Genomic DNA, 23,979 nt, shown 5'->3' on the forward strand with positions numbered 1-23,979 from the left:
CATCACCACTAAGGTGATCTCTTCACGCATCACCACTAAGGTGATCTCTTCCTGCATCACCACTAAGGTGCAGCAAACTTTTACTTACCTCATAGGTAATGTGGGGTTGGGAGCATCCAAGTGACTGAGCTTCTCAGAGCCCATTGCCCACGAGGATTTGCAGCCTGCTCACATCCCCCTTGAGGTCCCAGCTGGTCCCCTCCAAGTCCAGGCCTTCTCTCCCAGAGTCCCACTCCCTGCCTCTCACCTTCCTAGACACTGCCCCCATCCACCCTCCCACTTCCACTGTTCCTGCCTCACCCAGTAGCTCTCCTTGGACTTCTCACTGCCCAAACTCAGGTTAAATCTGCTTACATTAGCCGTCTCCTGTACCCACAAGGGTAACCTTTTACCACTGTACCGCCAGGGTCGGAGGCTGAGCACGGCCCACAGCAGTGAGGACACTGGGGAACGAGTATCTGTTGAAGTGGGTGAATGCCGGCAGCTGAGTCCTCAGAGGTAACATTCACCCACCAGTCTCAATGCAGCCGATGCAATGAAGAGGAAGATGGGTCTCCTGCGATCCTATCCCTATCCCGAGTGCAAGGCCGTAGGCTGCCCACCCACCCTCCAGGCCCCAAAGACTCCCATGGCTGAAAAACCAGACGCAGGGGGGCAGGCAGAGTAACGTACTAACGTCTTTAATACAGTCTGATCAGATCAATTCACACCACGAGGTCAACCTGGGCTTGCTCACGTGTGACCCGAGCGAGGGGCACCACGTCCCCACCCGCCAGCTCTCCTGCCTCCCTGGCTCCCGACAGCACCGACACCCCCTCCCTCCCTGACCAGACTGGCATTTTTAAAATTTTGCATAAAACTATTTCTTCCATAGACTTCACCAATCGACTAGCCAAGTTAATTATGGTACATCTAAACAAAGTTTAATACTAACCCTAACTTGTGACTGCGGTTTACAAAGAGCTCTGTATCACCTGGGATAGCTTTCAGTAGCAATTCACTACAACTGGTCCTAAAAAATAATAACAATAATAATAATAATTAGAGAATTAAAACCCAACAGCAAGTTGAATGGTTAAAATCACGTAAGAACTGGAATTTGGGGTGGGAGTGTCCTCAACAGCTAAGCTTGTCCTAGTAGCAAAATGCTAGCCTCCAAGCAGGGCTCAGAACGGTCTGGGGCCATCCAGGTCAAGGGTCAAGCTCAGAGGGCTCTTGGAGGACACTCGCCCCATGGTCCATGGGATGCTGTAGGCTTCCAGCTTCCTTAAAGACAGTTGGGCATCGGAGTTGTGTAAGTGGGGGGAAACCCTACTGTGTTTCCTTTTTTAGGAGTATGAGATGGGGGAATGAGGGACTGGAGACATGGGAAGGGACCAGAATCACTGAGGTCCCAAAATGCCATCAGGTATGGGTTTGGGTTGGGGGGTCACTAAGAGCTGGGCACCAGGAATTCCAGCTTCCGCCCATTAGAGAAACTGGGACTGGTGTTGCCTTGGAGGCCTATGTAGTGTTTCCTGCCCTTGCCCCGTACTGGGTCTCGCAGACACTTCCGCGGCGGATCAGATGAGGATCTACTTCTAAAGACCATTGGGGGAATGAGCGATGGAAAGGGATGGGATGATAAGGGGGTGGGGGGTTAAAAACGAAGAAAAACCTCTCAGCTACAGAACCCAAAGACATCACTTCCCTCCGCATTCACAGCATTTCTCAGCAGTCCCCGATGGCCGTTTCCCCGGGGACACGGCATCCGCCTCACTTCCCCTCGGGCCCCATGGGCTGCTGGTCAACCTCAGGGTCTACTAAAGATGATGCAAATGCCGACTGGACAATCTGAAACCCAAAGGACTCGAGGAGAGACATGTTCTGCTGGGGAGAGAAAGGTGAGCTGAGGGCTGGACCCAGGTCCCCCAGGGGGCCCCCGAGGGCCCGCACATGCACCTTCTGGATGTGTTTGTTCAAGTAGGACTTGGAGCGGAAGAAGCTCCCGCATTCAGGGCAGGGGTACTTCTTCTCCCCGTCAGACTCCATTTTGTTTTTGGGGACCGCCATGTCGCAGGAGAAGGAGCCATTGGTGCTCTGCTTCTCCGGTGTCTTCAGATCGCTGGCGTCCGAGAGGTCACCGTAGGAGTCAGAGCTCTCAATCGGATCCTGATGTGAGCATTTCTGGCCTTCTAGGAGAAAACAGAACACAGAGCAGAGATGAGGCCAGGCTTTGGGGATGCCCCCTCCTGGAGGGGCCGGGAGGGGCCAGCTCACAGGCCTGTGGAGGGCAGTCCATGGCCATCCACTGTCCTGGCAGAACCCACCGAGGTTCAGCTGGTCAGTCTGGGAGCCTGGTGTACCTACGGGGGTGAGAGAGCAGGGCCCTGGGGCTGCCAGCCTCCCCTGCTGAGGACTCTTCATGCAGGTGCACACGTATCGCTCACCATCATGTCAGCCTGCGTTGAGGAAGGGGGTACGGAGAGGGAACCTCCACTGCTTCTGCCCAGAACAACCCAAAGACCCCCAACTCCTAGGCGCTCTCTTGGGTGCCTCTGAAGGTAAAACAGCTGTTCTGATGATGCCAAACAAGTATGCCAGTGGCCTCGCCTTTGGACCAGTCTAGCTGCACCCTAGCAAGGCAGACCTGAGCCGCGGGGTCCTCAAGTCAGCAGACCCCACTGACGGCTGAGACAGAAGCCAACCCTTTTCCCAGTGCTGCAGACACACGCCCTGCCCTTAGCGCCTTCCTTCTGCCAAAACCTTTCCTGGGCCAACTGGCCAAAGCACAGAGGTTACAAGCAACTTTGAACAACTCAGTTGGCTGGCTGTCCCCACGCAGGGCCCAGGACAAGCTGGACCTCGAGACAACCCTCACTGCTTGCTCTGCCCTGCCTGGCCCACAGTGGGGTCCTCCACCAACCAGCAGCTTCCTGCCTGGGTTCAGAGCGCCATGCCGGGAAGGGAGGTCCGTGATGGGAGCGTGGAGCATGCCATCTCTGCCATCCGCCAAGCCCCTGGCATCGTCCCCAAGGCAACAACGACTTGAAATACCGCAGAACGACAAGAGTCAACAAGTGAGGGCGGGGCTCAGGGGGCTCTATGCAAACCGTCTTGGAGAAAGAAGCAGTCAGCTCATTTACCGCCATGCATCTCACAAACGCAGCCAGAGGCCCTCTGGAAAGGGCTGCTCACAGCAACCAGTCACACCTACCAAGGGGGAAACCAGCCTTGGCTCCCCCTGCCCTACAGGGTCAAAGGAGTAAGCATTTAGCCACAGCTCCACACTACCCTGTACGGGCCACAGGCAACAGACAAGCCCAAACTAACTCATCATGCAGGGCTCCTCTTCCTGCCCTGGGCCTGGGACATCCCTGCAGGGCTCCAGACAGCCGAGGCTGGCCAGGAGCAAGGGAGGAGGGCTGGGGACGAGGAGGCGGGGGCTGGATCATGGCAGTGCCCTAAAGCCTCACTCACCGCCCTGGAGTGAGATACCCACTGGGACTTTTGTCCTGGAGGCCACTGCCACTCAGATCTCTGAGCCTCCTTGAGGCGGCCAGCAAGCTGGCAGCCTTCCCGCCTCCCCACACCCGGCCCAGCGCCCCCACAACACAGTCTGCGCAGAGAAGCAAAGTGCAGAGCAAGGGGTCGCTTGCCTTTGTTGCCATAGGTCCTGGCGCAGTGGAACGCTGCTCCCCCATTCGGTATGGGCTCCTGGTGCCTGGAGACCTGGGGAAGGGGAACACCGTGGTGGGTTTTAACATGGACCTTTAAGTAGGAGGCAGAGGAGAAACCTAAACAAGACAAAAGGAGATGAGATCCCGCGGCCAGCACAGAGATACCTGTCTGCTTCCCCCAAGCCTCTCCTCTGGCCGCTCTGGCTAGCGTTCCCAGGTCAGCTGCACCTAGAAGGGGCCCCCGGCCTGGCTCAGAGACAGCTGCAGCCACGGAGCCACCTGGCTCAGGATGAAGGGTGGCACTGTCCTCGAATCGGTTTCTCTGCAGAGCCCACTCTGCAAGTCTGCGGTAGAGGGCCCAGGCCCGCTGCCTGAACAGATGGTTGAGATCCTGCCCCTCCCTGGGCCAGAGGCCAAATGCCTCTAGGCTCACTTGGCACCTCAGCAAGCAGTGGTCTGAGTGGAGGGCCCACAGCCCCGGGTCAGCTGCAGGGACCACGGCTAGCAATGTAGTCAGAAGAGTGCATGGGGCTCCAGGGCAGCCGTGGGCCGCCAGCAAGAAGAAGGTGGCTTCCTAATACTTGTCAAGGGTAAAACAAACCAGCGGGGGCAGGATGAAATCCCGGAGGAATGCCTCCAGGAGTACTCCTTCTTCTATTTATTAGGGCATGTTCTATTTTCCTAACTTTTTCACCTTCAGAATAACCGGACTTAGTAACTGTTTAGACTTCTTGAAGAGTAAGAAAAATAGGAAGTTACGTTAAAGGGGCGTAGTTATCTCTTATTCGTGGTGGTCTTTTCAGTTCAGTTTTGGAGCATCCGTCAGGTTCTCTTACGGAAGACACAAGATAATCTCCATCTTTATTTTGGGGAAGGGGCAGTCCAGCCACCTTGGGGCCACTCCGGCCCAACCCAGACGTTCTGGTCCGATGGAGCCACGTGATGTCCCAGGCCGGGAAGAGCAGGTCTTGGGCCAACATGCACACCACTCACGGTCTGAGGATACGGAACCAGGCGGGTCAGTCAAAGGACTTCCGCTTGGGTTTCACAGGAAGGAGCTGTGTCAGCGAACCCCATTCGTGGTCAAGGATCGGAAGGCGCCTTCAGCAGGAAGCGAAGCTTTGTAGCATAAGGCCCTCTTGGAGTACCAGTGCCTAGATGATGTCCCTTTAATCCACTCCAGATCCGGCTGGCACATTCTCAGGTATTTTCATTCCCTTTTAAAGGTACAGTTCCAGGGTAACAATGGGATCCATTATTAACAAGTCAGAGGCTGGCGTGTCCTGTGTCGTGTCTGCACAAGACCCGTCTGGAGAAGCCTGAAGTGGCATGACCCTTGGAACGCTGCTAGAACTACGGTAAAAGTTCACCTTCAGCAAGTGCTAGTGGCACGCCAGGGCCCAGCGGACCGCGTGAATTATTCCGCAGTGTTCCCCCACCCACCCCAGGGGCTGGGAGTTATTGCACCTGTTTTAGAGACGAAACACTAAGATGCTTGCTGACGTTAGGTAACTTGCGTCTCACGTACAGCTACCAAAAAGGCAGAGCCCAGGCTCCAACCCCAGGACCATGTGTCATACGTGGTCCTTAACCACTGGGCAGACGCTTTCTAATGGTTTCCTTGTCTTGGCCCTCGTTCTGGAAACATCCCCGGGACTTCCGCAGCAGGTTTCATTATCACCGCTTACACTCACGCGCTTCTCCTCCATCAGAATGGAAGCCGCTGCTAGACACGGGCTGACCTAAGGAAGCTTGCTTAACAAACACTCCCCTGACAATAGTGCCTGGTGGCTCTGGAGGAAGTGGGGACTGAGTGAATTTTCCTGACGCAGCTACTTCACAGACCTACTTGGGTCAGATGCTGGTGTCCAGCCCTGCCTGGTACAGCGAGTTGTCCCGTGCTGTGACCAAGTGGTCTGCCTGGGGCCAAACACAGGGGACAGGCTGGCTTAAGAGGGTCCCGTACAAACATGCCTAAGAGGGGAGGTGTCAGAGATGAGCAGACGAGGCTAACGAGAAAGAGGGCCGTAGCACCCTGTTTGGTGCTGTGCCCCCAACAGCCAGCACAGATATCAGACCTTCCTGATGATATGATGATGCCACTTCAGAGGGGAATTTTTTTCTTTGTCTTTTTAATCCCTTGTGAGGCCTCTGAAGTGATACGGTGTGCCCAGCCAGTGGTGCAATGAAAGGAACGGGAAAGGAGGGAAGGAGCACCGGTAACGATTACGTTTACTCCTTGTGGGAGGAGCGACACCCAGGGAATACAGCAGACGCTCAACGAGAAGTTGCTGCTTTTTCCTGAAAGACAGTCTGAGAAACACATGGCTGGGTCTCTCGCCTTCACCCAGCTGCAGACGGTACTATCTATAGCAAAACCACATGGCGAGGTGGTAGGAGTGGATCCACAGCTGCCACTTAAAGCCCGGAATTTAAATACAGAGCAACTCAGCAGCCAACTGTTGGGCTGAAACAGAAGCTGAGTTTCTGAGAAGAAACTCAGAAAGCTGAGAAGAAAACATCTTGAAAGTCAGAAATACTGAGTCTGAATTCTGAGCTCACCTGCCCATTCACCACTGATTAGCCCAAGAACCAGAGGCGCAGCCTGACCCAGGCGCCAGAGTGAAGGCGACGCTGAGGGCACTGGTAACTCCGCTAGAGCCAACAAGCCGCCCTCCCTTGCACTCTGGAGACCGGGAACTCCTTCCCCTTCACCAAAGGCCACTGCTCCTCCCCGGCGTTTTCTTGTCTGCTGTGCTGCATTTCACACCCCAGACGCAAACCCTCCTTTTGCAAGTTCCACATCCACGCAGGGGTTCGGGACTCTTTCTCCTTGTCCAAACCTTGGTGGGGCCGTGCCCAGCTGGGTGGGGCTAGATGGGGGCCCTGAGTCGGTTCGTGTTGTTCAGTTTGGGGTAATGGCAGGCTGTCTGCCCTTGATGGGCACTGGCCACGACTTGGACACTTATCTCTGACTGGGAAGGACTTCCCCTACCTTTTAGGCAAGGATGTTGGAGACCAGCTGTTGCCTCTGCCAAAGGCAGATTCCCAGTACGCTGTCCCTCTTCCTCCTGAGAGTACCTGTGTGTCTACACAAAGACCCTGCTACAGAAAATTGAAAAGAAAGGAAGACAACTCTGGTGATCTGCCAGGGCCTTCTCTCCTTCCCACCGATCAATTTAACTGATATCCTCAGCTTGAAAATCAGAGAACAAGCTCATCTCACCATCATCCTCTTTCCACTGCGAATTCTCTTCCTCCACACAAGGCATGACTCACATCCCGGTATGTCTCTAGGACAAAGACAAGGTCGTCTGTCTCAAGTGTGGGGCTAGCGCGGCCAGGCTGCCTGTCATCTTCTCCATTCTGCACAGGTAAGAGCCGTTTGTGTGGCCAAGACCGAAAATGGCAGATCTACAAATGGTTGATTGCTCCAGAACCGCTAGGCTGGGAGGGTGTGAGGTGGCACTTGGAAATTCACTGGATCCAACCTCAACCATCCAACCCGCTGGCTGACGTTAGCCTCTGCTCAAACCCTTGTTGAGAATAAGAATGAGAATAAGAATAAGACTGTTCATTTATTCACGCAGCTCCTCCCTGCATTCACAGCCTTGGCGCAGGCAGGGCAGAGGGTGACCCAGGGCTCTCCACATTCTGAGTCCAGCGTCTCGACATCTTTGGTGTCCTTATTCCCAGAAAAACTGTTTTCTCCTCCTTTCTTTTCCCAGAAGGAGTCTCTTCCTATTTCTGCCCAAGAAATGAATCCAGAGGTAGAATCCTGCTCCTTCTCTTCTGATAAAAAACGAAATTGTCTTTTCTCTTCCTTCTGGGTGGAGAAGGGCTGGACCAGAGCCCGCTTTTATCTTCTTGGAAGAATGGGACTTCCTGCTCGGACTCTGAGACCCAAAGCTGTTTAGCCTACCATCCAGATGCAGTCTTGTCTTTTCTGAGATAAGGTGGCCTCTGCTTTTACTCTTCCCGTGTCTCCGTCCCAGTCCTGTGGCTGCTACCCAAGTCCTCTTCACCAGCCCCAGGAAAAACAAATCCGGACAATCGTTGTAGGCTTTGCCACATCAGAGGTCCCATAACTGGATCAGTTTGCCCTGCTGTTCCCTGCTGCTCTTAGCTCTTCTCTCCTCCTGAGCTGAGCCTCCAGGGGTGTGGCCCTAGGTCTCCCACCAATTTTCCCCAGACTCTGCAATCGGGGCTAGGCTCTCGGGTTTCTCATCAGCATCTTTCTCCATTCTCATTGGTTCCTGCTCCTAGGCTTCTGAGAACTCAACCTCGAAACCCTGAGAGAACTGAGGATGGCACGTTGTAGCAGGTTTAGAGTTATTTGGGGGTGCTGTCAGGAAGCCAGGTCAGGATGAAGCAAGACAAGAAACTTTTTCTAGAGCTGGGGCAGCCACGGTCAAGACGGTCAACCATAGCCTGATACCTCCCTGTATGCACAACCCCACAGCTTACTACCTGGGGGAAGTTCCCGCCAGGAAGGGCTCTACGGACATGTCAGAAAATAGGACAGACACTTAAGCAGCTCTTATGACCACCTCCCTGCTTTCACAGCAAGTGTCTTGGTGATGCAAACAGCGACATCCAGCGGCCTCCAAGGCAAACCCCAGGAATGCAATCCCAGGGAGAGACACAGCTTCAGGGCACCAAGAACACCCAGCTCTCAGCAATCTCCCTCCACCAGCTGCCTCAGGGCACATGAAGACAGCACAGCACCCAAAGATTCCAGCCAGTGACTGCAGGGATGTTTTGCAGGCCCAAAGTAGACTGTCAGGGAGCCGAGTTTCCTACCACCGCTACAAAGCGTGAGCACGGGCCTCCCAAGTGTGCAGCACCTTGAGGAGGTCAGTGAACCTTCATCTACCTGGTGTGCTGGGACCCTCTCAACAACCCTGTGAGGTGAGCAACGGGCTGTTCTTAACCCCATTTAAGCGATGGAGAAACTGATGTTTAGAGAAGGGAAGGGAAAGCTTGAGGTCACAGAGTAGGGTGAGGCGGGAGGGGCTAGGCCCCCTGAGGGCCTCCTGGTTCCGTACTCAATCCACTAAGCCACATCCAAGACTTCCACAAGCATTGGGACAAGGGTGTCCCGGGAGACAGGACTTCCCAGCGATGTCCACACCTAGCCAAAGCAAGCGCACCATGCAAAAGCATCCTCACACCCACAACAGACAGCTGCCCCAACCTCCCTCAGCAGAGATACGGCGCAAGCCTCCTCCACTGACACTGTGCTTGCAAAACACAAACCTCAGCCCTTCCGACAGCCAACAAGCCCTGGCAGAAGCTCGGGTTCAGGACGGGCCTGACTTCATCCGACACAACAGCAGGGCCACAGAGCCAGACGCCACTTAGGCCGACCTTGGCAGCAAGCACACTGCCCTTCTCAGAACACCTTCCACTTTCCTTTCTCATCAAGGCCACAGTCTGTCTAGGTTTGGGCTCTTTTCCGATCATTTGTGCTAGAAAGTTTCGGATACTTATCTGTCTCTAGACTCAGCCTCCTTCCCTGGCCGCTCAACTTCACGTGCCAGTGAACCAGCCAGCACAAGCTTGCAAGCAGGAGCCCTTTTCCCTCACCTCTTAGGGCCCCCTGACTCTCCCACCAGCACCGACAGTTCAGTGGTACCTACAAATGCATCGACCCTGCCACCAGAGCTGCGGATGCTACGGGCCCAAACTTGGGAACAACACTCCTTCTGTTCCCACCTGCTGATCTCCTGGGAACTCCTATTCCAAGCGCCCTAAGTTTCCTGGAAAGGAAGGGGTGGGTGGCAAGCAGCTAGCTGGACAATGACGGTGTTTATCATTCAGCTTTATCATTCAGCGGGAGCGGAAGGCTGGCCTTTCGGAGAATGGAGTCAGAGGCAGGGTGGTCAAGGCAACCCCAGCCTCCCACACAAGCTCAGGCCCACCGTCTGGACAAGAGGAGAGAGCAGGAAGATTACCTCGATTGCAGATGCTGCAGAAGTTGCTGGGGCCCTCGCTGTGCTTCTTCAGGTGGTCTGCCATGTATGCCGCCCGCAAGTACTTCCCGCACACCTGGCAGGGCACCTTGTCTTCATGACAGGCCAGGTGGGAGCGCAGACGGTCTCGGGTGGCGAAAGAAGCATTGCAGGTCTGAGGGCAGGAAGGAGAAGGGGATGAGGTGAAGGCTGGCGTTCCACGCCTGACTCCTCACCAAGCGCACTGTGAAACAAAACCATTTCTGGCCAACACATTTGACTCCCTGTATAAAGAGGGTTTCAGAGTGTGGCCCAGGCTTTCTCTCCACCATGCCAAGTAGCAGCTCTAATTCCCCACAATGGCTCCCGACTGGACACCTGAGTTGGAATTCCTGGTTCCGAGGACTACTGCAACACGGCACACTAAGTTCTGTGCTCCCCTACAGAACGAAGACAAGGCATTTGCTCATTTGTAAATACTAAGAAGTGACATCAGGTGCACTGACTATAAGGGGATTGACAGCAGCGTTCCTGGCACATACACAGACCAGTCTCCTATTCTCCATCCTGGGCTTCCCTAGCTGCTTTAGACAAAGAATTCAATTTATTCACTTTATTCAAAAGTGACGTTAGTCTTGGCCACAGGGAAATGGGAAGGAAAGGCAGCCCAGAGCACAGAGGCTGCTCTTCATAGTCTTGTGCGTTTGTATGGAACCAGCAGCCCATAAAACGGCCGTGTCAACTCTGCTAACACGAGAACTAGCACGGGGCAGGAGCGCCAGAGGCTCTGGGAGCATCTGTGCAACGTGAGGCTGGGGAGGTGCTGGCAACAACACGGAAGGTGACCCTACTCTGCACTGACAGAGTGCTCGCTCTGCGCCAGGCAGGCACCTCGCCTGGCCTGTTAGAGGTACCGACCACAGGCGGTCCATCCCTCCGAGGCAGGCAGTGCTGTCACCCTCCCAGAGCGTGGCCACAGAAAGTCGTGCCGAGAGCACCTACTCATAGCCAGGTCCCAGGGGCAGAAGACTCAGGTGATGCCATTGGGCACCGGCACCCTGGGAAGGCCCTAGGATTCCCTGTGCCTAGGACCTGACTCAGTTCCGGATCTCCCCGCAACACCCCTTCCTCGGCTGGGGCTTGCACCAGCATCCAGCCTTGGGGGTCACAGAATGCCAGGAAAGCCCTCGGGAGAGTTCAGTCTGGCAACCTGCAAGCAGTTTTGGTTCTACAGAGGTGTTTCAGGGGCTCCAGTCAAATCTGGCTCGTTTTTCTTGCTGCATGTTGAGTGGTTTAGAACTGCAAGAGAACGCAAGACTCCCCTTTACTGCATTACAGGTCGAACGTTAACCCACTGAAGACCTGCCGCCCTGTTCACGGGCTGGGATGGAGATGCTCCCACCTCGTCTGTTCAACACAAGCACATTCTGAATCCCCAGACCTCCAGGTGAGTGTCCAACACTGTCGCCACGTACATTTACCCATCTCCTCACTGTACAACCAAAAGCAAGAAACAAATTCGTGCGCCACTGTGGAGGCAGAAGATGTCACCGTCGTCCCCCCAATCCCAGACGTCTGTGCATCGGGACAGGCTTTGCTGCTCTGTTGTTATCCTCTAGGTAAATGTTGCAAATTTGAACAGAACAATGTATACTAATAAAGTACAGCTTCTATTTGTTTCGTATATTGAGTTTATTTGTTTGACAAATGAGGAAGCCGAGTTTATGAAGTGATGTGCCCAGAGCACGTGACTCAGCTACCAGAGAAAGCAGCGGTCTAAGCACCGTGCCACACCAGACCCGCACCCCACCAGCCCCTGCCGGCCGCCCTGGCGTGCCCGTCTTCCCTGATTTCCAGTCGGGCACATGGAGGCCCTGACAGGAGACCGGGCAGCTGGCCTGTGAGCCAGCCCCTGAGCCTGTGCTCTCACCACCTCCAAGCTCAGCCGAGGTAGCTTCTGGTCTGTGAAAGGTGCTGGTACTTTTTACCGCGGTGTACTTGGTAGCCAGGACTTGCCCGACAGGGACAGGTGACAGGACTGTGCAGGTATGCTCCAACATTTAGGTGCCTTGGAAAGCATCGTGGGCGCTTGGTCTCATGGACACAGGTGGGGCCCCCCTTAGTCTGGGACCTCATGACCCAATTATAGGCCACCGTGTCGGGGAAACTCTGAACCTTCCACCTAGCTCACCGGCCTACCGCAAACACCCTGGGGAGGGTGCACCAGACAAGACAATTATCCACTGTCCAGAGCCAGCTCTGCCCGCCAGTCACCTGACCACCAGCCCTCCAATGCTGGGAGGCGGGGCGGTCCGTGTGTCAGAACTCAAAGGAACCAAACACGGACCAGGTGTGAGAAAGGGCAGCTGAACGCGCACATTCAGGATCCTGCCTCCCCTGTTCCCCGGGAGCCGGGCCACGAGGAGGATATGAAAGGGATGCCTTGTTTCTCTTGCCAACTTTCTCTTGACAGATTGCAAGAGAAATGCTGCCTGTCGTACTTTGCTACCTAAAGATAATGGACTGCCGAACCTCAATTATCCACAAGTGGATTACCCATCTGGAGGATTAGCTAAGCAAAATTAAAATCCCAGACCAGGCTGCCTTTCCCCACCCCATCCTCCACTGTCATCTCTCCGGGAAGGAAAGCTAACTTTAGCCCGAGCAAACAGAATTAGGAATGTAAATCTGCTGCTGGGGGAAGAGAAAACACACAAACCAACCCAAACTTGCAGTGTGTTACAAAGCCAGACTGGAGCGATTGTTGGCTTTTCTGCGCCAGAACTGACCCTTCGTAGCTGATCCCCAGGGTTTTCTGGGGGAATTTCGAAAGTGTGTGAGTCTGAGTCCAGACCTGCCAGAAGTTCAGAGAACACAGGACATAGAGAGTCTGGTCACATGACCCAGGAGAGACAGGACACAGAAGAGTGGCTGGGGGAGAAACGTATCAAAGAAGGGGACGCTCAGAACCTCAGGCCACGCAGGGAAAAGGCGCTTCCCTTCTGGGACACAGAGGGGCCAGCCAGGACAAGAGGGAACCTGCAAGTGGTGCTGGGAATGGCCACCCTGCCCGCAGCCCTGTGCTTAGGGGGCCCGCTCTCCTATGCGCAGATGCCAGGTCCCAGCCCAACCAGCCTGAGCTTGGGTCACCCCTGGTCGCCACCACTCAGCACTGAGCCCCAGTCGTGCTCCCTCCTCTCCTCTGCCAGTTTCGCCCCACCCCAGACTTCCTAAGGCTTTTCTTCCCAAGGGTTGAGCAGCTCAAAAATGGGCCCCAGTGGTACCAGGGAAACAAGTGCACCTCCAAGCTTCAGTGGCCTTTGAGGTCTGCCACCGTTGGGGTGTCCCAAGTGGCCTTTTCCATAGCCCTGGGAAAAGGTCCAAGGGCAATGCATGGAGGCCCAGAGCCATCGGCCTTGCTGACCCCCTTCTTCTTCTTCTTGAGGGTGTCAGCTCCCTTCCTCCCACCTCCATTCGTTCCTTCTCTAATCAGCTATCCCTCCAGCTCAAGCCACCCCACCAGCCTCTGAGAAGTGGAGCCAATGGAAGCAATGGGAGAGGTCTCAGCCGCTCTAGCCTCCCAGCTGCAGGCTGAGCTCCCCATGGAGGAGATGCCCTAACCCTAGATGCCCTAGGCACTCACAGACCCAGCAGTGCCTGGCTGTCTGGGCCAGTTAAAGACACTCAGGCCCAGCCTCAGGGAGACTTGTGTATCCCTGCCAAGCCCGAGGGCTCACGCCCCAACATTTGGATGGCCTTTTCACCAAGCGGTGGCACCAGCCTCGGTAACTGGCCCCTTCTGTCCTCTGTGGCATCAGGAGAGGCCGAGAGGTATAGGCCCAGTTTTGCCAGGGGCCCAAGGAACCAACTCCTAGGGGGCCGTCTCTTCACCCCTGCGGCTCTCAGAACACACAGCATGCATGACAGATGCCCCTGCTGGTTACCCGGGCCCAGGCGTGTCCTCGCTAGAGGAGTGCCGGCTCTGGGGCTGGAGGGGGGCCGGAGGGTCTTCGACCACGCTCTTGGGAGTGGGCTCGAGCCCCACGGGACAAGGATGTCAGTGTTATGACACAAACCAAGGACAAAACACACAAAGCCTCAAATGTTAGAATTAAAACTTTTATCATCACTCCTGTGATCCCCGCGGAATCTGCGGGGGCTAAGGGGCACACCAACAGGATCCGAGGTGGGGGGCGGTCTACATCTGCGCTATCAGCCCCCAAAGCTAAACACTGGGATAACCCAATATAAAGCTACTGGTTCGTCTAGTTCCTGAGCAGACCTGCTAATAAACCTCAAAAACACAAAAGCCTAATTCACTAGCCAGAAATGAAAGCAGGACCTGTCTGCGTGGGGCAGGAGGGGGAGGGCAGCACGGGGTGACCCAGTTGGAGTTGCCCCAGAGTCTGCTCTGGAGGGGCATTCACTCCTGGGGGGCGGGGAGGGTGGCCAGGTCCCATTTGAGAAATCCCCTGCCTCAGGGGAGGTGATGCCAGAGGAGGGGAAGCATAAAAGCCAGTGGCTTGGTTCCCAGGAATGCACCAACCTCCAAAATCACCCAGGCCGGGCTAGACTGCCAGGGGTACCTGGAGGCTGTGGGGCGGACCAAGAAAGGAGCTTCTCGCTACCCCTATCTGGGATCCCTGAGTTGGGATAGACTCCAAGTCATCCCAGGGGGGAACCAGGCGTGGGGGTGGGAACCCCTCTCCTGGCCTCTTCCAAAAGCAAGGGTCTCAGAGCAACCGCCACTCCCGTTCCCTCCACAGAAAGCCCTTTCGGGGGGCCAGGCTAGCCTACAGGCCACTGGGGAAAGGCCCGGCTGCCCTCTGGGGCGGTCCAGCCCTGCCTCAGATATCCCGGAGGGGCCGGGCAGAAGAGAGCGTTGCTGGAGTGTGCTGGGCCCAGGTTTTCGAGGGCGGGGAATGATTTTTTTAGAGAGAGGGAAAAGGCGGTGTCAGGAACCGAATGGGACGACCTCCACAAAGCAGGCTGGGCAAAGTCCCATGATGGCAGGTCGCTAGGAAGAGATTCCAGGGGCGGCAGGCCGCTGCTGCTCCCAACCCACACCTGGAAAAAGGGCAGAGAGTGCAGGTTACCCCCCCAGGCCACCGGGCGTGCCCCCACTGCCCTCTGGGCTCCTCCTACTCTGCCCGGCTGCTCGGCACACTACCTGGGAGAGTCAGGACGTGCTCTGTGACGAGAAAATCAGAGACGGAGAGGAGGCAACGAGGCACAGCTGGATCCTGGCAGCCCGACCCCCCGGGGCATCATCCTCCAGAGAGGCCACCTAGCCTGGCTTACGTGCACACCATCCACGCCCGGCCCCTGGGGGCTCTCTGGCCTACCTACAACACATCCGTCCCTCCCCACAGGTCTCCCCGAGTCCTCCCTCCTCGCCACCAAACAGGATAAAGAGAAGCAGGTCCCCCTGCCGGAGGGTGGAGTGAGCATCCCACAACTCTGGCTTCCCCTCGGATTTCAGATTGCGGGAACTTGACACAGGGGAGGGGAGGTAACCAAGGAGAAGAGAGGGGCGAGTTTTCCACCTACACAGGAATGCTCAGTAGCCAAGAGAGGACACTCAAGTTTCCGGGTGCCGCAGGGCCCCCAGACATCATTTAAGCAGACAAACCAAGGGTGAGGATCTTGTCCAGCCTTCCCTACCTACTGCTACACAAAGAGCTCACCAGAGAGGAAACTTTCTTGCTTTCCAGTCCTCGGAAAGGTCACACAGGTGCCAGTGCTCTGCCCACCCTAGCCACCCCCGGCCGCCTGTGCCCTAACCTGAGGGGACCCAGAAGGAGCTCCAACTCGGGTCAGGCTGGAGCACCAGGAGCTCTTTACAAACCCCTCCCTCCCCATGGTGGCGCCTGCAAACTGCTGAGAACCAGAAGCTGGGCTCAGCGGGGTGACCGGTGCCCCCAGGACAACACGTGTGCAAGGTGGCCCACCATCCTTGGAGCTGGCTAACACCAGGACAGGAAAGCTAAGCAACAGAGGAAAAACGGAGACAGGGTGGGAACAAGGACCCAACAACCAGGAAGGAGGGGACATCAGCGGTGGAGGGGAGGGGGCCGGGGGGAAGAACAAAGAAGAGCAGACGGAGGGTGGAGGGACAGAGGAGGTGGTGTGCAAAGCGGTGGTCAGCCAGCCGGCCCAGCACACCCGTCGGCTGGCTCGTGGCTGGGCTGCAAGAACAGCAGCGTTCTCTCTCAGCCCAGCTCTGCCCTGGCCCGACCCCTACCTGACACTTGTGAGGCCGCTCAGAGGTGTGCACCTGCTTGATGTGTCCGTTCAAGTGATCGGGCCTGGAAAAGAGAGAGCCGAGACAGACTTTAAAATAAGACCTCAGAAAATGGGGCCACACTCCCGGCCAGACGCCCCCCTCCCCACCCCAACCCACACCGCTGGAGAGCTCTCCCTCTCCTCTGCCCCAGCATGACAAAGACAAGGTCACCACCCAGCTCTGGGTCCTCGGGCCCAGGCCTCTCTGCCCTGGTTCTCTCTGGAGGGAAGGGGAGTGAGCGTTTGCCTCCGACCGTCCCTACCCACCTTCCCCCATCGGAAAACTCAGTGATTTCTAGGACCTGAGGAGGCGGCTTTAGAATGAGACAGGGCTGCTCTGCTGCAGCCCTTCAGGGAGGGGGTATGGGTGATTCATTGTCCAGACTAAAGCCCCTTAGAAATTCAGTATTCCCCTCCCCCAGCCTCTCCTACTGTGGCAGCCAATGAATGCCACCCAGATGGAATTCAGTCCCCAGAGGCCAAGGGATGGAGCCTTAAGTCCCCAGCTGGGCTGGTGAGCCAGATGCCCGCCAGAGCAGGTGGGTAGGGGTTGCCTGACCGGTAAGACTGGTTCCTGACTGGGGCCCCTCTGAGGGAGTTCTCCATCCCCAGGTTCCACACAGAAGGTCCTCAGTATCCAGGCAAGTTAAAACCAGCCTTTTATTCTGGATATTCTCTTCACAGGAGAAACAAAACCACCCTCCTCGGCTCCCAGGGAAGTCCTCAGTTCCCCGTCAGGATCACTACAAAGTGAATCTAAAAAGACACCCTTCCCCCTCCCTTTCTCTACACCCTGAGAACATAAAGGGGACCTGTGGGTTCAGCTGTGCTCAGGAGCTACCAGGTCAGGGCTGAGCAAAGATTTCGGTGTTGGGAACCGGAGACTCTGGGTCCCAAGCACCGTGCCTCCTGCCCAAGGGTCTGTGAGGGGCAGAGCTGGAGCCCACTGGTCTGGGACTGCCAGTGCTGAGTGCTGGGGGATTTGGCGGCACAGAAGTGCAAGGAGTCCGAGATGCACTTGTTTCGGTTCCAGTGTCTCCCTCGGCAGCCATTCAAGAGGGGAAAGTCGCTGGAGGAGCCAGCCTCCCGCCCCCAGAGGGGGCCCCACGCCTGGTGCCGGAAACACAAAGGGAGCCTGGGGAGAAGAATGGTGAGGCCCGGTGGCTGTGGCCTGAGGAATCCGGGGCCCCTTCCCACCAGGCCCCAAGGAAGAGAGACAGTGGGGTAGGCCTAGTGCCAGAGAACTTCCCTGCAGGAAGAGAAAGCAGCTTCTTGGCCTCCCCACCTCAAAAGCAGGGCTATTACAACACTCTCCCCAAAGCAGACATGCAAGCGACCCTCGCCCTCCCTGACCTCCCACGAGCCAGGAACAGGACGGGTCCTGGTGGGGCGGGCACCATTTCTCACCTGGAGAAGCCTTTCCCACAGCTCTGACAGATGTAGGGCTTGCCCACGGACCCGTCGTGAGACCGCACATGGTAGGACATGCGATCTTTCCTCTTGAACCTCAGCCCGCACACAGGGCAGGAGTAGGGCTTCTCCCCCGAGTGGGAAAGCTTGTGCCGATTGAGATGGTAAACGTCACGGAAGATCTTGCCGCAGATCTCACATGCCACCTGCTTTCTGGTCCGGCTCCTCTTTCTGGGGCCGTCGGGGTCCTCAGAGACAGGCAGCCCATTCTCACCCAGCCTGGGAGGAGGAAGGTCGATGTAGCCCAGCTGGAGGCTCGTGACACCGTGCTGGGCCTCATGCTGCCGGAGCCGGTTGGCATCAGTGAACACCTTCCCACACAGGCCACATGGAAGGATGCCTGCCTCCCTCAGGCCCCCTGGGGACCCGAACATTGAGTCCAGCAGGTTGGCCTTCCTTGGGCGGCCCCGGCCTCGTTTGCCAGTCAGGGGAGGGGCACTGGACGCCACATTGGGGAATGGGGAAGTCAGTAGTTGGGGAGACAGGGGTCCAGCCACCATGGGCAAGCGGTCCACCCCAGGTAACACAGGCAGGGAAGCTTGGCTGGCAATGGCTGCACCAGCTGCCCGAGCTGCCTCCTCCTCGGGCTGCATGCTGCCTGCGATGCCATTGCTGTTGGCTGCCAAGGCTGCCCCGTTGGTCATGTCCAAAGGGAAGCCCAAGTCCGAGGTCCCAGGGGGGCGAAATAGCATGATGTCAGCCCGGGCTGGGGGCACCAAGATCTGCACATTGGACTGTTTGATGACTTCCTGGCAGATCTCAATGACCGACCTCATCAGTAGGAACTTGGCAGCCGTCATGAGCTCGGGGAAGCTCTCCAGGCGAACCACAATGCGAGAAGTGTAGGCGAAGTCCAGGATGTCCCCGAACACCTTAGAGCTGATGGTGTGCATCTCCAGCTCTCGGCTGCCCCCAGCCCCGCCGCCCGGGGCCGCCGTTGGTCCCCCCACGTCAGCGGGACCCCCGTCCGAAGCTCCTCCATCGCCCAACTGGGCGCTAAACACCGACTCAAAGTACTCGCTGCAGGCGGCCAGCACGGCGCGGTGCGCTGGGAAGCTCTCGTCGCCCACCCGCAGGAGCACGTCGCAGAAGCGCCCGCCGTTTTTGCGCTGTTGGTTCAGGTTGTGCAGCATCTCGGTGCTGTGCCTGCTCACCTGATAGGTGTAGCAGCCCGACGGGCCGCAGGAAGCATCGTTCACCCGCTCCATGGCCGCCGACCCCTCCCCACAAACCCGGCCGCGGCACTTTCCTGCCCTCCTCCCTCTCCCTCGCCAGCGACAAGAAGGGTGCAGCGGACGTGTCTACACTCCCCGCACGTGCCGGCCCGGGCTCTCTAGTCTCGCAGGTGCGCGGAGCGCACACACCCCCTGCCCGAATCGGACTGTTTAGAATGCAGGGCGCACCACCCCCCACATAGCGGTTCCTACGCCTGCTGGATCGCGCGCTCCTAGCTCCTCTCAGCCCGCCCGCTTCCCTTTCTCGGTCTACCTCCGGGGGTAACAGAGCAAAGAGGTGCGCCCCTCCTGCAAACGCGCCTGCCACCTCCCCTCCCGCCCGCCAGGCGGCGCCGGCGCGCAGCCAACAGGGGCGCGCGCGCGGGGAGGAGGAGGAGGAGGGGTCTGACGCGCAGGCGCGCGCGCGCGCCGCGACTTTTCGCGGGCCCGCTGGGGGCGCGCGCTGCGTCCCCTGCAAAGCGCGAGCCGGGGCGGGGGCGCCGGAGCAGAGGAAACAAAAGGCGAAGAAGGCGGCGGCGGCAGGGCGCGCACTGGGGCGGTAGCACCGGCCGGGTTCCGAAGCCTGGCGGGCGGAGGAGGCGGCGAAAGCTGGAGCGGGCGGGCAGCGGCGGCGGTTGGGTGGGCCCTTCCCCGGGCCGGGCGAAGGCGGCGGCGAGCTGCGGCCCCGGGCTCCGTGTGTTCGGAGCGGAGGAAAGATGGCAGCGGCTGCACTTCCTCTTGCACTTTCACCCCTGGGGGGAGGAGAAGGAGGGGGCGATACCAACAACACCCCCCCTCTCGCTTGCAGGAAAAAAAAAAGAAAGGGCGAGCTTGGTGTGGGGGGCTCCCGGCGCCCCCAGCCCTGCACGTGCGCACCCGGATCCCTGGCCCGGGCCGCCCGGCGCTGCAAACTTTCCACTTTCTTTGTGCCGAGCGCCCCCCCCTCACCCAGCCAAGGATGCACGTCCCCCCTTCCCTATTTATACAACCCCCCCGCAGCTCCGCTCCCCCCGCTTCCTGCCCCCCCTCCCCATTCCCCAGCTCCGCCAATGCTAGCGCAGCTGAGCCCCCGTCCGGCCCCCGCCTCCCCACCCCGCCCGCGGGGCCGGGGGCTGCAGTCTCAGCCCCCCCGGACCAATGCAAACGAAGCGCCAACCCAGCAAACCAGCTCCCACTGCCCCTCCCTCCCCGCGGAGAGTGGCGGCGTGCGGACGGGGCGGGGGGAGGGGGACCGAGGGGTGCAGATCTGGGCCCCCAGCCCGAGCTTGTGATGTGCACCAGTAAGTGGAGCGGGCTTCAGTTACCCTTCAGAGCCCACCTTTGATGCGCGAGATCCCCAGAAGTCGCCTGCCGACCGTCTTCCCGCTCCCAACCCTAGAGAGAGCCCGGGGTCCTGGCTGGGGACAGGCCGAACCTCCTGAGCTGTTTCTGCACCCCACGCACCGACCGAACTGAAGGGGCTGCGTGTCCTAGAGAGGTGGGGAGAAGAGGCCATCGTCCATACTCCCCCAAACCGTACGCGGAGCCTTCTGCCCCGGGATCGGGTCGACAGCTGAGGGAGGCAACAACAGAGGCGAGGGCGGTGGACAGACGCTGGGATCCGCGCGCACCCCAGCAACCCCCAGGGAAGTGAGGGTACTGGAGGGTTTGGGGAGCGCCCTTTGGCTTCTAGAGGCTGGGAGCATCCCTAAGCTCTCGCCGAGCGTTCGGGCTATAGGCCCGGCGGGCAAGCCTGGGCGCTTTGTCCCCAGCTGGCCCGAGGATGCTGCCGCGCGGGTTGGACATCGAGGTTAGCCTGCCGGGGAGGCTTTGAAGACCGCCACTGGGCAGGCCGACTTAGAGCTCCGGGCTGCAGGCACCTTGTGTGCGGGCGGGAAGTTCCCACAGTTGCAAAGAGGGAACGAAGTATGTGTTCCAAACTTTCCACGGTTCCAAACTGAGCGCTTCCATTAAGAGAAGTGGTGTGTGTGTAGGAAAAGCATTCTGGGTATTAGCATGCAAATGAACGGGCCCAGCTTCCAACTCCACTCGGGATTCCCACCGCCGCGCGCGCCTTCCCTGAGCCAAGCCTTGGAGGCTTCCGCGCGTGGCGCCGAGGGAAGATCCGAGTTCGAGAACTCTGCTCTGTGGTTGTGTGCTCTGGTGCCAGTCAGTTGGCCTCTCTGAGCCTCTCGAAAAAACAGTTTTCCTAATATGTTCACCCAATAGCAGCACCTGTCTCAGGAAGTGATGAAGGCTCTCGAAGGTTGTGACTGCACCGCACCTAATTCTAGGCTGGGTCTGTTTCTCCTCACACACCTCCGCCTTTCCTGGGGCATAGTAGCTGCCAAACGCCTGTTGGAGAGGACAAATGAAGCTTAGAGACTTGAGGAGAAAGTTCCTGGACACCCATCCAGGCTATTTGTGTTGTAAACCCAAACTAGCTGTGTCACCTCCGGCTTAACCTCCCTGAGCCAGAGCTCAGAGATTAGTGGGTGGATTTTGGAACCGGGAGGTTTTTTTTGTGTGTTCCAGAGTGCTGGTGGAAGCAGCCGCAATGAAAGATGAAAGGGATCTGATTATTGAGTGCCTGTGGTATGCGCACATCATCTCTGCAAGATAGAGTTAGCTGTAGCTATTCCCGTTGTTCTACCGCTGAAGAAACGGGGGAAATGAGTGACTTGCCCAAGGCCATACAGATAGTGGGAGAGCCATGAATCCAACCAGTTAACTTGAATGTGCCCCTTCCTTATCAGTGTTCTCCGAACCCCCTTACTGGCTCCAGTGAAACAGAAGCTCAGTCATCTCAATTTGCTGTGCGTGGAAAAGGATACTCTGACTGGATTCATCTGGGAGGGTTTACCCTATGAAGATAGGTGCACAGTGCTCTTAAGACCCTCATCTACAGTGCTCTCAGGAAAATGGGAAATGGATGTATCAGCCCTATTTTGCAGATAGGAAACTTGAGGCTGAGGGAACTTGAGTGAGTGGCCGAAGATGCCACCATGGTATTTCAGCCGGAGACAAATTCAGATTCCAGTTCTGACTGCACTTGCACATCACCTTGGCATTTTATGGGAGGTCTATAATAATCTCTCGACCTCATAATTCAACCTTCAGTCCTGCCCATCTCTGAGGCTCCAAAGGGTTCCATTCTATACTTCTGGCTGCAAGGCATGCTTATAGAACACTGTTTTGTTTTGTTTTGGTAATTAAGGTGAAATTCACATGAAACTTAACCATTTTAGGGTATAATCAGTTGCATGTATTAAGTGCACAATATGGTGCTAGCAATACCTCCATCAAGTTCCAAAACATTTTTGTTACCCCAAAAGAAAATTGTGTACTTGTGTAGGCAGTCACTCCCCACCCCCACTTTCCTCTAGCCCCTGACAACCATCAGTCTGCGTTCTGTCTATGGATTTACCTGCTCTAGATATTTAATATAAATGGAATCATACAATAGTTGAACTTTTGAGTCTGGCTTCTTTTACTTTGCATAATTTTTTCGAGGCATTAGTACTTCATTCCTTTTTATGGCTGAGTTCCATTGTATGCATGAATCACCTTTTCTTCATATATTCATCCATTCACAGCCTTTTGGCTATTGTGAGTAGTACTGCTATGAATATTTGAGTACAAGTGTTTGTTTAAGTTCTTATTTTCAGTTCTCTTGGGTAAATGCATACAAGTGGGATTGCTGGATCATATGATAATTTGATCTATAACTTTTGCTGGTTTCCACAGCAGCTGTACCATTTTACATGCCCACCACACAGGTCTTATCATAAGTAATTTTAGAGCTAGTTAAACATCCCATTTTATGAATGTACATGCTGAGGCCCAGAGACATTAAGTAACTTGTCTTAAGGTCACAGAGCGGCATCCAGATTAGAACCAAACTTTCTTGAGTTTCTGGGCCTGCATCTGCTAAGAGCCTCGCACCTTCCTTCAAAGACCCAACTATCTGCCTGAGCATTTATTGACTGATTTGACAGACCAGTCCAGTGAACAACTGAGTTAAGCATATTTATGAAGTTCCTTTTTATCCCTCAGCATCTGTTGAAAGAGCCCACTGCCACCTTCCCAATTTCCAGGCTGCACCTTAAAAAGCTGCAGAGCTCACAATCCCTGTGTCTGTCTCCTGCTGCTGGCCTGGCTGGCCCTCTTCTGTTGCCATGGAAACCATGCACCTCCATTTTGGCAGTGCACCAGCTGGACAAGGAACTGAGAGCAACCTTGTCTCCCCAGCTAAGTGGAGGTGTCAAGGTTATTCATTCACTAGATCCGTATTTATTGAGCACATACTAGGTGACAGGTTTTTTTTGTTTGTTTGTTTGTTTTAGATGTTAGGAGTACAGCAGTGAACAAGCTAGATCATGGGCCATGCCCTCAAGGAATCCACAGTCCATGGGAGGAGACAGATAAAAATAAAAATAAAATTTAAAAAAGGCTTTTCTGGCTCCCTAACCCAGTTCTTCCAATTCCCCCACAGTCGAAGACCCTGCTCAAACCCCACTTCCCTTGGGGCATCCTCTCCAGGATCCCAGGTCCAAGTGATAGCTCTTGTCAGCTCTCAGAGCTTTTATTTACTTTGCTTGATTGTAAAAGTGCTATGTGCATTGCAGAAAATGTAGGAAATACATGAAAACACAGAAAAATAAAGATCCCTCTCTAAGTTCATCACCAACAGTTAAACATTGCCAACATTTCCTTCTGGTCCTTTTTCCTTTCTACATATGTACAATGTTTTTGTTTTAACATAATTTGGGCCTATTTTTTTTTAAGATCTTATTTATTTTGGGGGAGAAGGAAAGGAAGGGAGAAAGAGAGGGAGAGAACATCAATGCACCAGGTACACAGCAATCGGTTGCCTCTGGCATGCCCCCAATCAGGGACCTGGCCTGCAACTCGGGTATGTACCCTGACCAGGGACCAAACTAATGACCTTTTGGTTTGCAGGCCAGCACTCAATCCACTGAGCCACACCAGCCTGGGAGGGGCCTATTTTCTATTCAACTTCATAATCTTGTCTCGTAACAATGTATTTCCTTCCAACACGATTCCAAGTTCCCCCTGAGAGCAGTGTCAGGGCTTTGATAAGAAGCAAACATTTGTTGGACACTGTGCCACCCACGGTACTAAAAGCATCCTTTGTTTACCTTTTGTGACCCTAGAAACACCCATTCTAAGATTCTCATTTTACAGATGAGGAAACTGAGGAATGGCCAGGTGAGGAAGGGAAAGAAAGGGCCCAAAGTGTGTTGAAGACAGAGGGGCACTTGGACCTTGGCCTGCTCCTGGGGCCTTCCCATGACCCCAGGCTGCCAGGCTTTGCCCAGTGATTGGCCCTGAGCCAGGAAGCCAGCTGGAGGCAGTGATGGAGGAAAGCACAGGCAAGGGGCACCCTCATTTCTG

General features: G+C 56.1%; 1 protein-coding gene across 6 annotated transcripts; it reads right to left on the minus strand.

Annotated features, from left to right (window-relative positions):
* Nucleotides 1–660: 660 nt before the first annotated feature.
* Nucleotides 661–18,943, minus strand: PATZ1 (POZ/BTB and AT hook containing zinc finger 1). Of its 6 annotated transcripts, none has more exons than XM_036014195.1 (5): nucleotides 17,306–18,938; nucleotides 15,858–15,921; nucleotides 9,617–9,788; nucleotides 3,639–3,776; nucleotides 661–2,171 (listed from the first exon to the last, which is right to left on the minus strand). In XM_036014195.1, exons 1-5 carry the CDS (start codon nucleotides 18,574–18,576, stop codon nucleotides 1,756–1,758), a joined length of 2,061 nt encoding a protein of 686 aa, XP_035870088.1. In that variant the 5' UTR covers nucleotides 18,577–18,938; the 3' UTR covers nucleotides 661–1,755. The 6 variants fall into 6 exon arrangements, with proteins under 6 accessions (XP_035870088.1, XP_028384113.1, XP_028384115.1 ...); XM_028528312.2 differs by having other exon boundaries at nucleotides 661–2,174; XM_028528315.2 differs by having other exon boundaries at nucleotides 2,004–2,174; nucleotides 3,639–3,711; nucleotides 17,306–18,936.
* Nucleotides 18,944–23,979: the final 5,036 nt, after the last annotated feature.

The sequence above is a fragment of the Phyllostomus discolor genome, chromosome 13, assembly GCF_004126475.2.
Source record: "Phyllostomus discolor isolate MPI-MPIP mPhyDis1 chromosome 13, mPhyDis1.pri.v3, whole genome shotgun sequence".
In the NCBI taxonomy this organism is placed as follows: Eukaryota; Metazoa; Chordata; class Mammalia; order Chiroptera; family Phyllostomidae; genus Phyllostomus; species Phyllostomus discolor.